This window comes from Dromiciops gliroides, chromosome 3 (genome assembly GCF_019393635.1).
Source record: "Dromiciops gliroides isolate mDroGli1 chromosome 3, mDroGli1.pri, whole genome shotgun sequence".
Classification (NCBI taxonomy): domain Eukaryota; kingdom Metazoa; phylum Chordata; class Mammalia; order Microbiotheria; family Microbiotheriidae; genus Dromiciops; species Dromiciops gliroides.
The window spans coordinates 14,889,084-14,902,900 of NC_057863.1; the positions used below are offsets into that span (position 1 = coordinate 14,889,084).

Sequence of the window (13,817 nt, forward strand, 5' to 3'; positions counted from 1 at the left end):
TGTATATGTGTTCGTATATGTATATGCATGTGTGTGTGAGTGCATGTGTGTGTGCATTGAGGGCAAGGATTTTTCAGCCAAATAAAAATTCTCAAAACATCTCCCCTCCTACTATATTGTATTTCAAAATTCTGAGTTAAAATATTATCTAATAATACAAGCTGCAAGTAAAGTGTGTGAGGAAACAATATGATGCCATGCATGGGATGGAATCTTGGATTGGATGCAGAGTCCAGGTTCAAAAATCTACCTCTGATTTTTATTCTCTGTGTGACTTTGGACAAGTCACTTCCCCACAATGAGCCTCTGTTTCCTCATTTGGAAAATGAGGAGATTGTCCCTAAGGGCTCTTTGACTCAGTTGAAATGACCACAATATTTCATCTGTGCTTCATTTCTGTTTGTACTAGTATATTTAGTCTACCAAAAAATGAACTGATTTTACAATTACATCTATCTTTTCAGTATGGAAAAAAAAATGTTCTTTAAAGTTTTTTTTCACAGATTTTCATTGACTTGTCCACAGACGTTGTTTTCTCCCATTACAGCACCATCTCCCATTTTAGCCACTGTGATTTGGGAAATGGAATCCTGTATGGGGCAATGAATGCTTTTTCCTCAGTGAGCAGATCTGGCACCGTTTCTGTGACCTGCACCTGCTGCTCTAAGGGTAACCTTTGCCAGGTGCTCAGGGGTCTAGTCAAATTAGTGGACTTTGTCTGTAAAAGTCTGACCAAGAAGCTGCTACCCTGTAGGAGAAGTCCGTGTCAGCCTGAAGGATGTGTACCTCCTTTTCTTTCTTTTTAATCAGACTTGTACTTTCAGGGGTTGATCAGTGAGGAAGCTCTACCCATGGAGATTGGCACATGCTCTGAGATTTCTAAGCTTAGACATTTGCCTAGCAGCGTGGAATGGTTAAGTGATTGTTTTTTAGTTTTAAAAATATTATAAGAGTGTGGGAAAAGACCTCAGACGATCTAGTCCTATCCCCTCATTTTCACAGATGGGGAAACTGAGGCCCAGTGATCTGAAACTGACAGTATAGCATAGAGCTAGAGATGGAGGGAAGACCAATTCATCCCACTCCATTGTTTTACAAGGCAAGAAAACAAGGCTCAGGGAAGTTGAGTGATCTGCCCAGGGCTACCTGGGGCAGGCATTAGTCATGGGTTCGAGCCCAGGTTTTCTCACTCTGACCTACTGTTCTTTCCCTTGAACACTGGGATGGTTTCATCTAAAGATGCCTGGCATATGAATTCCAGATGGATAAGACAGATGTAAAAGGGGAAATGATTTGTTTTACCAAAAGTTTCTGTCCAACCTTACCTTCAGTGGCATATTTTGGTGTCGTAGTTAACCATATTTTAGTTTTTGAAAATTGAATTCTTGTCTTCTTAAGAAAGCATGTGCCAAGGGAAGTGCCCTGTACCATCCCATCATGTTGATGCCCTTAATGATGATCCTCCCCCTCAATGCTCTTCTGGGACCTCTGACCCTGACTCAGAGCTCTTGGAGATTCTGCCTGTGGTGCCCAGGCTCATGAAGATGTTACTTAGCTGGAAGGTCACTGGCCAGGCTATCTTTTTTGTTTTTTAATAATAAACATTTTTATTTATACTTTTGAGTTCCAAACTTTATTCCTCCTTCCCTTCTTCCCCTTCCTCCCCTCCCTCCTACTTGAAGTGACAGGCAATCAGATATGGGTTATACACGTTCAATTATGCAAAACATTACCATATAAGTCATTTTGTACAAGAAAACTTGAATAAAAGGAAAAAAATGAAAGAAAGTGAAAATAGCCTGCTTCAGTCTGTGTTAATCAATATCAGTTCTTTCTTTGGAGGTGGATAGCATGCTTCATCATTAGTCCTTTAGGATTGTCTTGGATCATTGTATTGTTGAGAAGAGTTGTCATTCACAGTTCTTCATCAAATGATATTGCTGTCTCTGTGCATAATTTTCTCTTGGTTCTGCTCACTTCACTAGACATCAGTTCAGACAAGTCTTTCCAGGCCTTTCTGAAATCCTCCTGCTTTTCATTTCTTATAGCACAATAATATTCCATCACCATCATATACCACAGCTTGTTTAACCATTCCCCAATGGATGGACATTTCTTGGATTTCCAGTTTTTAGTCACCACAAAAAGAACAGCTATAAACATTTTTGTACAAATAGGTCTTTTTCTTTTTCTGAAGAAGCTCATCAGAGGGTGATGAATTTTTCCATCCCAGGAACCCTTGCAGACCAACAACTAAATACATAGCTGGTGGTACAGTAGATAGCACTGGACCTGGAGTTGAGGAAGACCCAAGTTCAAATCAAGCCTCAGATACTTACTAGCTGTATGACCCCATGCAGTTCCCCTCCCCTCTCTCCACCTCAGTTTCCTCAGCTGGAGAGAAGGAAGAATACAGTACCTACCTGTTAGAAAGATAAAATGAAATCATAGTTGTAAAGCACTATTGCAAACCTTAAAGCCCTGTAGAACTCCTGTCTGTGATTATTGTTTATTATTACCTAAGTCAAATAAGAATTCTGATTCGTGCTGGGAGAGTGAGAGCTATCAGGATTATGGAGCCACAAGTCCCTGAAATAGGAAAGTATTGACATATTTAACATAGCTCATGTTTCAGAGACATTTGGAAGTTTACCAAGTGTGTTTGTCATAGGCAGGTAGTCTTAGAAATCTCATTGGACAGTTAAGGAAGCTAAGTTCCAGAGGGCCCAGTGACTCGCCCCAGGGGATACAGCCTGAGAGTATGGTAGCCAGGATTCCAAGCCAGCCCTTCTCACTCTCAGGCTGCTGTTCTTTCCATTGCCTCATGGGCCTTTCATGAAGGTGGTTTTGTCTTCAATGGATTTTACAGAGCCTTAGGCTTGGAAGGAAGCTCTGAACTCATCTTGTCCAGCCTGTCCATTGTACGGTTGAGGGTAGAGAACCCAGCAGCCTCTTCAATGCTGCCGAGATCTACTTGTGTTAGAGGCAGGGCCAGGACCCAGGGCCCACTCTCCTGACTTCTAGGACCCTTCCCACCACCCTAGAGTTCTAGCAGTCAGCAGAACTCCTAGAAACTCTTCCTCAAAGCTATCAAGCCTTCGGTTTTTTTAAGGGATGCAATCCTGGCCTTTGGCAAGGCTTGCATCCTAGCTCGATTTCAAAGTGCTGCTTCTGGGTGTCCATCCATTCCTATCTCCTCTCCTGCCTGATAATCCCTTGGCTTCTGTTTCTTCCCCATCCTTCCAGGACATCCTGGGGGTTTCACGTGGGAGGGTCAAGAGAAAAATGGGGATGAGAATTCTCATTCTAAAAGCCTCACATGGTTTGTGGGGAAACCCTACTTTCCAGTTTTGGAGCAATATATAAATATGAGTTATTACTCTGGTATGGAGTCTTGGCTGCAGCCCAGGCCTGGTCAATGGAAACAGAAGGATTTCTCTTTTATTGGAAGCAGAAAAAGGGATGTTTCTAATGCTCAAGCTTTTCCAGCTTCCAAGTATTTAAAATTCTATGGTTAGTCCCAATTCAAAGGTAGTGAACAGATTCATCACCTACTCTGCCCAGCACCGTGCTAGACATAAGTCCCGGCTCTACAGTTAGGAGGAGATGACACCTAGATGGGAGCTTTACTGATGTTATATATCCAATGTGAGCAGCCTCTCTCCACCTATGCAGGGGGCATTTCCTCTGCCACCGGTAGTCTTAAAGGGCATACTGAGGTCCACTGAAGTTTACTTAGGGGTTAAGTGACCTCCCCAGGGTCATATAGCCAGAAGTTATCTGAGCTGAGATTAACTCTAGGTCCCCCCCTGGCTCTGAGGCCAGATTTCTATCTAGCTGACATGCCTCAAACACCAGGTGACTAGGTCTTCTGCTCATTCTTTCCCCACCCCCTTCCCCACCTCACTCAAAAATTTTCAGTGGCTAGAATTCAATACGAAATTCTTAGCTTGGCATTTGAGAGTCCCTTCCCCCTCACCTTCTGACTTCCACATGCCTTCCCAGTCTCATTTCTTTGTATTTTCCTCCTTGCACCCTCTGTTCCAGTTGATCTTGTTAGCTAGATCCCCCCTCCCCCATGTGCCTTTACCCAGGTATACGCTTCTCACCTCTGCCTCATGAAATCAAAGCACAGCCTAGGGACTACCTCCTACAGGATGCGCTCCCTGATTGTTTTTCCCTTATCCCACAGTTATTATTATTAATGCCTTGTATAGTTTAGACTTACTGATTTCCTTACTCCCATCTTACTGGAGGGCTATTGGCTTCCATTGTCTTTGGAGCCATGCCTGCACATACTAGGTGCTTAATGTCAAGGGGAATTGAATTGTGCTATAAAGATGCAAAATATCATGGAATAAAGTGTCAATTTCTGTGATATAAACATTAGGCACTTAGAAGAATTCTGCAAAGGAGAAATCAATGTGTAATAAGAGTTGGGAAAAAGTGTAAAGGATATAAATCAATTCACATAAAACCAGATGTTTTATAGAACTGTCTGTCCCTCATGGGTGGAGAAAAGGAAATTAAACAATTTGTTTTAGCAAGGGTAAATTAGTTTAATCAATAAAATATAATGCAATTTTGGTTAAAAATATTTTTTCTTCTAAGTTAGGAAAATATTCAGATGGGAATTTAATACTTACTTAAGTAAAAGGGATTTTAAATAACACTCAAATCCCATGTTAATGTCCATTTGCCTCTTATTCTATAAAGGTTATGTATTCCTTTGAAACCTGACATTGCTTAAAAGAATGAATGAAAAGAAAGTTAACATGACCTTATTCTTCAGTAAGAGAGGCATAGCATCCAGGAATCAGGAAGTGATGGTCTCCTAGCCCTCTCCCTGAGGCAGATCACTTCCAGAGTGTCCTGTCCGATTTTGAGTGCCACATTTTCAGAAGGAGGTTGATGAACTAGAGAGTACAACCAGAACTTCAAGGATCTAGTTCATGACATTTGAACAGTTCAGGAACTGGCAGTGTTTAGTGGGGAGAAGAGAAGATATATTGACTGTCTACAAGTGTTCAAAGCTTGTTTCCTGGAAGGGGAATTGGACCCACTTACCTGAGGCCAGAACTTGAGTTGAGAGGTATAAAAGGTATAAAAAGTCAATTTTAAACTTAATGTAAGGGAAAACTCCCTAACAATGAATACTTTCCTAAAGTGAAATGGACTGCCTTGCAAGACAGTGGGTTTGCCCTCCTTAGGGGTCTCATGTGAAAACTGAATGAGTACCTGTTGTGGCCAGCCATTCTTGGTCCAAGGTGTGTTGGATTAGATGACCTCTGAGAACATTTCAATGCTCAATCCTGCAATTCTGTGAACCAGGTTGATGCGTTTAGAGCTTCTTTGGAAACCATTTCAATGATATGAGGAAACTCCCTCCGCCAGTGCAGATTGAGACGTTCTCTGCAGTTTTCAGTCTTAGAGACTTGTCCAGAATGTTGAGAGGTTAAGTAACTTGCCCAGGTCACCGTCCAATGTGTGTGTCAGAGAGGAGAACTGAAGCCAGGTCCTCCTGGCTTCCACTATAGCATGCTGCCTCCATTTGTAAATAGCATATGGCTTGTAGGCAATTAATCACAAGTTCATGACTTGTTCTTCTTATTGCAGAAAATGCTGTGTTGTATCAGAACTACAAAGAAAAAGCTCTCGATATTGACTCTGATGAAGATTCAGAGCCTAAAGAGCAAAAACCAGATGAAAAAATCGTAATTCACTTCAAGCCGCTCAGGTCCACGTGGAGTCAGCTTTCTGCAGTGAGTATCGATCTGTTTTGTCTCTCTCCAATAAAGAAAAGTAGAATGTAAGGACTGTGTGTGTGTGTGTGTGTGTGTGTGTGTGTGTGTGTGTGTTTTGTGTGTTTGATAAGTATCAATCTGTTTTGTCTCTCTCCAATAAAGAAAAGTAGAATGTAAGGACTGTGTGTGTGTGTGTGTGTGTTTTGTGTGTTTGATAAGTATCAATCTGTTTTGTCTCTCTCCAATAAAGAAAAGTAGAATGTAAGGACTGTGTGTGTGTGTGTGTGTGTGTGTGTGTTTTGTGTGTTTGATAAGTATCAATCTGTTTTGTCTCTCTCCAATAAAGAAAAGTAGAATGTAAGGATCGTGTGTGTGTGTGTGTGTGTGTGTGTGTGTGTGTTTGATTTGTCAACAAGCCAATCACCTTAAGGGAGAAATAACCTGTTTTTCACAGTAGGAAATTTTTCTTTTCTTTTCTTTTTTTCTTTTTTAAATTTCTTTCTTTTTTCTTTTTCTTTTTCTTTTTTTTTTTTTTTGTGGGGCAATGAGAGTTAAGTGATTTGTCCAGGGTCACACAGCTAGTAAGTGTAAAGTGTCTGAGGCCAAATTTGAACTCAGGTCCTCCTGACTACAAGGCCAGTGCATTATCCACTGTGCCACTTAGCTGCCCCAGGAAATAGTTCTTAAGAGTCTGTGGGCAGTGAGCTGAACTTTCATTATGGGACTGAAACTTTCTGATGAAAGAAATGAGGATTTGGAAGAATAAGTGCCTTAAGAATGGTGGATTGGGGGCAGCTAAGTGGCACAGTGGCTAAAACACTGGCCTTGGATTCAGGAGGACCTGAGTTCAAATCCGGTCTCAGACACTTGGCACTTACTAGCTGTGTGACCCTGGGCAAGTCACTTAACCCTTATTGCCCCGCAAAAAAAAAAAAAAAAGAATGATGGATACATAGTGCTGCTTCTATGCTGAATATACATACACACACACACACACACACATATACATATATATATATATATATATATATAGAGAGAGAGAGAGAGAGAGAGAGAGAGTGTGTGTGTGTGTGTGTGTGTGTGTATACATGTAGCTATATTTAGGAAATAAACATAGACAAACCGTAAATACAACTGTTCTGTGTTATTTGTTTAGGATCTAAAACATTTTCAGTTGAAGGGATATGCCAACATAGACAGTCAGACTTACTCTGTAATGGGGACACACATTTAAGGAAAGAACAACAGCATTGTAAGCATCTGAGAAGTGAAGAGGGCAGGAAGGGGGGTTGAGGGAACCTTCTTGCTACATAAGAAGACCTGACACTCCTTAACCATCAAGGGGAGGGAATCACAAATACTTCAGAGGCTGAGGATTATGTACTGTATATTAGGGATATGAACTGTAATATGAGGAGGGGCAGGATAATGATGATGATGCCCACCATGTGCCAAGCACTATGCTAAGCACTTTAGAAATCTTATCTGATCCTCACAAATTAGGGATTCCTCAGCCATGTAGACAGAGTCTTAGGAATGTGTGTGTATTATATTTGGGGGAGGGGAGAGAAGTTAAGTAGACTAAATCCCCACAGCGTGGGCACTATATCCCCCTCTTTCATGATGAGTAGAGATCCTGAGGTCTGCTGACTATGGAACCAGGTTGCTGGGTGGCGAGGGGTCCAGTCCCCAGGGGTTACCTGGGGGAGATGTTTAGGGTTAGGGTTGGCATAGATATTGTAATGATTGGAATGATGCCACCTACTGGAGACTTACTACAGGAAAGCTCCGCCATGAGGAAAAGCCTCAGAGGGCAAGGCCATGTGGCTTTTCCTTGGCGTCAGGAAGTGACGTTTGCTCATGGGTGCTGTCTATCAAGGCTACCAGCCAATCAGCTCGAGGAGCCCGCTATTTTCTGGGAGGGGACAGGAAGGAGGAAAGGGAGCCTGCGTGGAGAGCACTCTCTCTTTTGGGTTCCTGACTTGATGGTGGTGGTGGCGGCAGAGGACTCCACAGGAAATTTCAGGAAAGATAGGAATGCCAGGCTGTTGGAATTCTGTTCTCAATCTTTCTCTTTCTACTTTTCAATAAACCCTTAAAAACCTAAACTTGTTTTATCAGTGATTTTAGTCAGTTTCCCCCAAAACTGGGGGAACAGATTAGAATCCACATTTAGAATCTTAAATGACACAATATAAACTTTAAAAAGCAGATATGCTGAGGCTGTAACTTTTATATAAAGAGCCAGAATGTTAGATTTTTGAAAAAGAGACCACTTTGGCATCCTATGTAAATTGTGTTTCTAATAGTTACTGGGATTTCTTTAAAGATGGACAGACATACAGACTGACCGATAGATATAGATGCAGATATATGTAGATAAGTATGAGTATGTGTGCATGTGTTATGGAGAGTTTGTGTGTGTGAGAAGTACTGGAATAGGAATATATAAATCTATGCCTACATGTGCATACATATGTATACATGTGCAGGTGTATGTATATATACATACACATATATACATGCACACATATACATAAAACTCCTGCTCTAATACTTCCTCGTTGAGTTGGTTGAATGCAGGTGATCCTAGTGATGAATCAACTATCCCATCCTGCCAGGACTGGGGGTGGGTCTAGTCACAGGCTGTGTATTTCCCTTCTCAGAATCAGCCTTACCAAGTTCTGAGAAGCTCCTTCCCAGGGTGATCAATCTTTCCAGCTGCAGCGTCCCTCAGAGGCCATCATCTCCTAAGTGGCTGGAAGGGTCATGATCTTTGTTAGTGGAGGGTGAAGACATTTAGAGCATCCTGAGTCACTGAGGTGCCTTGCCTCCTCTCACCAGCCAGCATGTGTCAGAAGTTGACCTTGAACCCAGTTCATCTTAGGGTAGTGCTTATCCACTATGAATTGATGCCTCTTAGTCATGCTTTATCTCAAGCAAACCAGATGCAGAAGGAGAGTGGGGAAAGAACCTAGTTTGGGAGTCAGATTGTCTGGGTTCTGACATAGTCACTACACATCTATGGACTCAGTTTCTTCATCTATAAAATGGGGTGGATGGACCAGGTGGCCTGTGTGGTCCTTCTAGCTTTAGATCTGGGGTCCAGTGTAAATCATGTCACTTTTCTGTCTCCTCATATTAAAGTGGGGACAACAGTAATGGTTCTGATTTCCTTAGCACTCTTTCATTTGTGAGGAAGGTGTTCTAATTAGCCCTTTTATAACTAAGGAGATGGAGGCTCACGAATGGTGTGGCCCAGTCTTGAGGGTCTGGGGTGGGATAAGCCCCCGGGTCTCCCCAACTCCACATCCAGTGATCAGAGTAGGCCCTCCAGGGTCATTGTTTTCAGTCTTGACCTTCCAGAGCAGTTATGAAGGAACGGCCTGTGAAACCATCAGCTTGTAACTAACACACAAAAACCAGAACCATTTTGGGGAGTTATGGGGAGCAAAGTTGAGTGATCTTAGCTTCCATTTTATTTAGAACCCCAAGGTAGGAAGGAGGGCTGTTCTGATGCATTGTGATCCAAGCAGCCAACCCTCTGCTCTTCTGCCTCATGTTGTGCCTTGGTCCCTCTTCCCCCAACACTCAAGAACGTTGTTTGTGGTCAGATTCCCAAGCAAAGCTTTGGGATTTGGGGCAACCTTCAGGCCAGGACTGTCTCATTGGGGGTTTGATACCTGGTTGTACAAGGAGTCAAAGTGGGCTGGGCATCTCATCATCTGGACTAGTGTGTGAGCATCTGTTGCCAGAGAGAAGTCTGAATGAGGAGTTCCCTAGCTATGAGACAGTCTTAAACTGCCTGGTTACCTGGGTATCCTCTAAAGGACTCTGTGTGTGTGTGTGTGTGTGTGTGTGTGTGTGTGTGTGTGTGTGTGTGTGTGTGTGTGTGTGTGTTCTATCTGCTTGATTTTCCTCCCTCCCAAGGACATTGGATCATCGTTTTGCTCCCATCTGCTCCCAACTGGACCCATCCTCTTAGGTTATGGGACTTGTTTTATCAGCAGATTACAAGAAGCCGAAGGAGCTTTTGAGGAGGAGCAATGTATAGTTGTTATACAGTGTGATGTGTTTAACTGTTCTGCACAGAGTCTCCTTTGTCCGAGTCTGTTTCCTTATTGCCTTCTCCTTGCAGTTTTCCATAGGCCCTGGAAGCCGACTGTGGACTTTGTCAGGGCTGGGGGAGGGACTGGTGTGGGGCTCAGTCACCAGTTGGAGGGATTTTCACATAGAGGACTTCTTTCATAATGATAGCTCACAGGAATCCTCAGGAAGACCCTGTGAGGCAGGTGCTGTAGAGTGAGCGCATGTCATTATTAGGTGCTTACTGTGTTCTGAATACCGAGCTGAAAACCAGCACAGAGCCTGCTTCCCGGTAGCCCATGTTCTAAGGGGAATCTTCAGCTAACAGTCTGATGGTGAGGCCCTGTGATCCCCAGGGTACAGGGCAGCTGCTCTAAGGTTATTTCCACTGATAAAACCGCGGCAGTTTCTGATATTGAACCATTTGTTGGGACCAAGGTCCTTGGCCACAAGGACTTTCCATTCTGAGTCTTCTGTAGCTGGGGGCAGAGCTGCAGCCCCTTCAGGTCCCATCTCTACAAGGGCTGATTCCTGGGGTATTGAGTCCAGGGGCTGGGCTGCAAGCTGGGTAGGTAGCCTGGGAATAGCACAGCTTTTCTTGGGGTTCTCGGGCTCATTTCTCCATGATGGCAGCTGGTGTTCCTCAAAGACCTTGTTCTCTACAGTGATGGATGTAGGAGAAGTTGGGCTAGATGCAGGGCCAGCCATCTGACAGAGGTGGCTATTCCCAGGGCTTGTCAGCTCTGGATGCTTGCTGGCTCCTTGGGGGACACTGGACAGATGAAAGAAGTGGCTTGTTTGGAGTCACACATTTCTGAGGCAGGATTTGACCCCAGGTCCAGATATCTGGGTGTGGCAAAATTAAGATTCAAACTACCTGGGTTTGAATCTCAGCTGTGAGACTCCACAAGTGGCAGATTGGAAGGAGAACTGAACCAAGTTCTAATCCCCCCTTTGCCACTTACACAATCACCTATGTGACTTCAAAAAGCCACTTAACCAGGGTAACTCTGTGGCACAATGGATAGAGCACTGGCCCTGGAGTCAGGAGGACCTGAGTTCAAATCCAGCCTCAGACACTTAACACATACTAGCGGTATGACCCTGGGCAAGTTACTTAACCCCAATTGCCTCACCAAAAAAAAAGCCACTTAACCTCATTAAGCCTCAGTTTCCCCATCTTGACTAGGTGGACTCTAAGGTTCCTTCAAGTTTTAGACATGGGGTTGCTGTGGGCCTGGAGTTGAGAGATGGATCATCTTGTGCAGATGACAGTGAGGAGGTGCTCATGTCACCAGATTGCGGGTGTCCCATGGGAACGAGTAAGACATGACACCTGGATGCACAGGAAGGCACCAGGTTCTGAAAATATTTAAGAGACAAGCAAAGGATTTTATATTGATCCTGGAGGTAACAGAGAGCCACTGGCATTTACTGACTAGGGTTAGTGACAGGGCATCCACTTTTTATTCTTGGTCGTTGTGACTACAAGAAGTGTTCGACGTATTTTTGTGTCTGTGGGCCTTTTCTTTTTATCACTGACTTTCTTGGGGCGGAGACTTGGCAGTGCAATCTCTAGGTCTATGCCTGTGGACATGGGGCATGAGAGCTTCTGCCATAATCCAGGTGGGTTAGAGGAAAGTGTTTTCTACCCGAAGCCTGAGAGGTGGACCTAAGACTCGGAGAGCAGGATCTGAGATTTTTAGGGACTGGATGAACCAAAACAAAGTTTCACCAGAGCCACATACTAGGTAAATGGTTCCATGGAACACTGGGAAGTAGAGCTAGAGATGGCTCTAAAAAGGCTGGTTTCTATATTAAGCATTGTCCAACTGAAATGAATAATAACAAAAGGGTACTTATAATCCCCCATAAGCAAATGACTTAATCTAAATGTTTAAATGAATGATTGTATCTTCAGAACCCAACATGTGCAGGGCTGGTTGTGTGTGTGAGAGTGGTATCATAGAAGACCCTGTGGGGCATAGGACTTACTCTGGGGAAGGGATGAGGACCAAAGTCCCACCAGGATTTATGGATTGTGGCAGCAAAAAGATGCCCAGTGATTTTAAAAAACAAAACAAAATAGCAACCAAAATGCCCTCAAGGAGTTTTCTGTTTGGAGACTGAGCTAGGCTTGCATTTTTTTCATAAATATTTACCCAGATAAGATCTCAAGATGTGTTCCTTCTCTTTTTAAAAATGTCTTGAAAGTCCTCTGTTCACAGTGAGGGCTTCATAAATGCCACTGAGCGACAAGCCAGGGAACTTAGTCATTGTTGCCACATAATCAAGTTATTTCATGCCCAAGTAGAATGCTTAGTCCCAGAGTTGGAGGATAGCATTGGTAAGAAGAAAGTTCTAATGCCGTACCCTAGAGCCACAAGAAGTTGTGCAAATTGATTGGAAAAGAGTCACATTTTGAAACCCCTGCTTGATTTGGCTTAGAGCTATGGGAGTGTCCCTTCCCAGGAGCCTCTGGAGGGATTTCTGTGGCTTGAGAGAAGGACACATCAATGGTTGTCTTTACCTTTGTGAAGGGATTTCACAAAAGAGGAATTAATGACTCTTCTTGGCCCCAAGAAGAATTAGAAGCAATGGGTAGAATTAGGGAAAAGAAAAGATTATTAGAAACTTAATGTAAGTAAAAGTTTCCCAACAGCAGCAAAAAAGCCATCCAAAAGTGGGAGTGTGGAGGCCTTCAAGGAAAAAACTAGATGCCCATTTATTGGTTATGATGTAGAGGGGATTCTCCTAATGGTGGAAGTTGGACTAAAATAGCTCCTGAGGATCTTTCTACTGCTGAGATTCTGGGATGAGAAGAAGCTATGTGGAGATAGCTGAGACTCTCCATATGGTGCATGAAAATGGTTGCCCAGTAGAATTTGCTCTTTGGAGAGTCCTATGAGGATTCTTGCAGCTCTCTATTTTGGCTTCAGGGGCATGCTTTATCATCATCTTCTCCTAATCTTAGACTGAAGAGCCTTTTATCTGTATCCCTCCCTCCCCTTCTAGTTCCCAGGTACTGGGAAGTCCAGGTCAGATACATAAAGATTTGATTGGGCTGAGACACTATTTGCCCCTAGAATCTTATGTACATCTATAACCCTGAGCCTTTTGGGACTGAATCCAAATTAGTTACGTCCATTAGCTGGCTGACCATGACCCAGAGGGGCTTAGATTGAAGTCCAACATGGGTAGAGTTGCTGGAGTGTCATTGCTGTTATTCCTGTTGCATTTTATCTGTGTTAGGATCTCCAGCTGTGGAAATCCCCTCCAGTGATACAAATTGTGACTATCAGCAAAACCCTAAAGAATTGATTCACATGGCCAAGAAGAGTTGTAGCCATCAGCTCCTATCTTTTAAATTATGAGCCTGGTATTCTTTCTACTCCACCATGTTATGTAGATAGAAAACTCTTATATTTTCTACTCTTAATTCCATCTGACTGATATTGGAAAATCACTGGAGCCTAGAGTGTGGGAGGAGAAAATAAGAGATGAAATAAAAAGGGGATTTGAGATATAACATTGGAGAGAAAGAGAATGTTCACAATGGATGGCCTGGCTAGTTGATGTAAAGGGTAAGTTGATGTCCTCTAGCTCTGAGGGAAGAGATGCTGGTGTAGGTGTGTGGAAGAACATTGCATGAAAGGATTGTTTTATTCTTAGTACTTGTATTTCCAGTGAGCCCAGTGCTGCCTAGCATGTGCTTGACACAAAGTAGGTGCTTAATAATCCCTTGATTAATGGATTTCAAGTGGAAAGGATGGAGAATACACTAAAGAGTTGATCAGGGAAAGTAAAGAGATCTGAGTTCTAATCCTGGCATAACCAATAATGGGAAAATAGGGTTAATATTCACAGCACCTACATGACAGGGTTGGGAGAGAAACCCTGGACAAAAATGACATGGAGGCAGGATTGGGCAGGTCAGGGTGAGCAGGAGAGATGGGGAAGGGTGAAGAGCAGAGATGGAGGGAAGAA

The 13,817-nt window shown here is 43.2% G+C and overlaps 1 protein-coding gene across 1 annotated transcript in view; it reads left to right on the top strand.

The window, feature by feature from the left end:
* Positions 1-13,817, top strand: part of ARHGEF26 (Rho guanine nucleotide exchange factor 26) — a 133,004-nt gene that overhangs the window by 4,559 nt on the left and 114,628 nt on the right. The window contains exon 4 of the mRNA XM_043998496.1: positions 5,617-5,762. Within this exon, the coding sequence (XP_043854431.1) occupies positions 5,617-5,762 (146 nt within the window). The remainder of the gene's footprint in view (positions 1-5,616; positions 5,763-13,817) is intronic.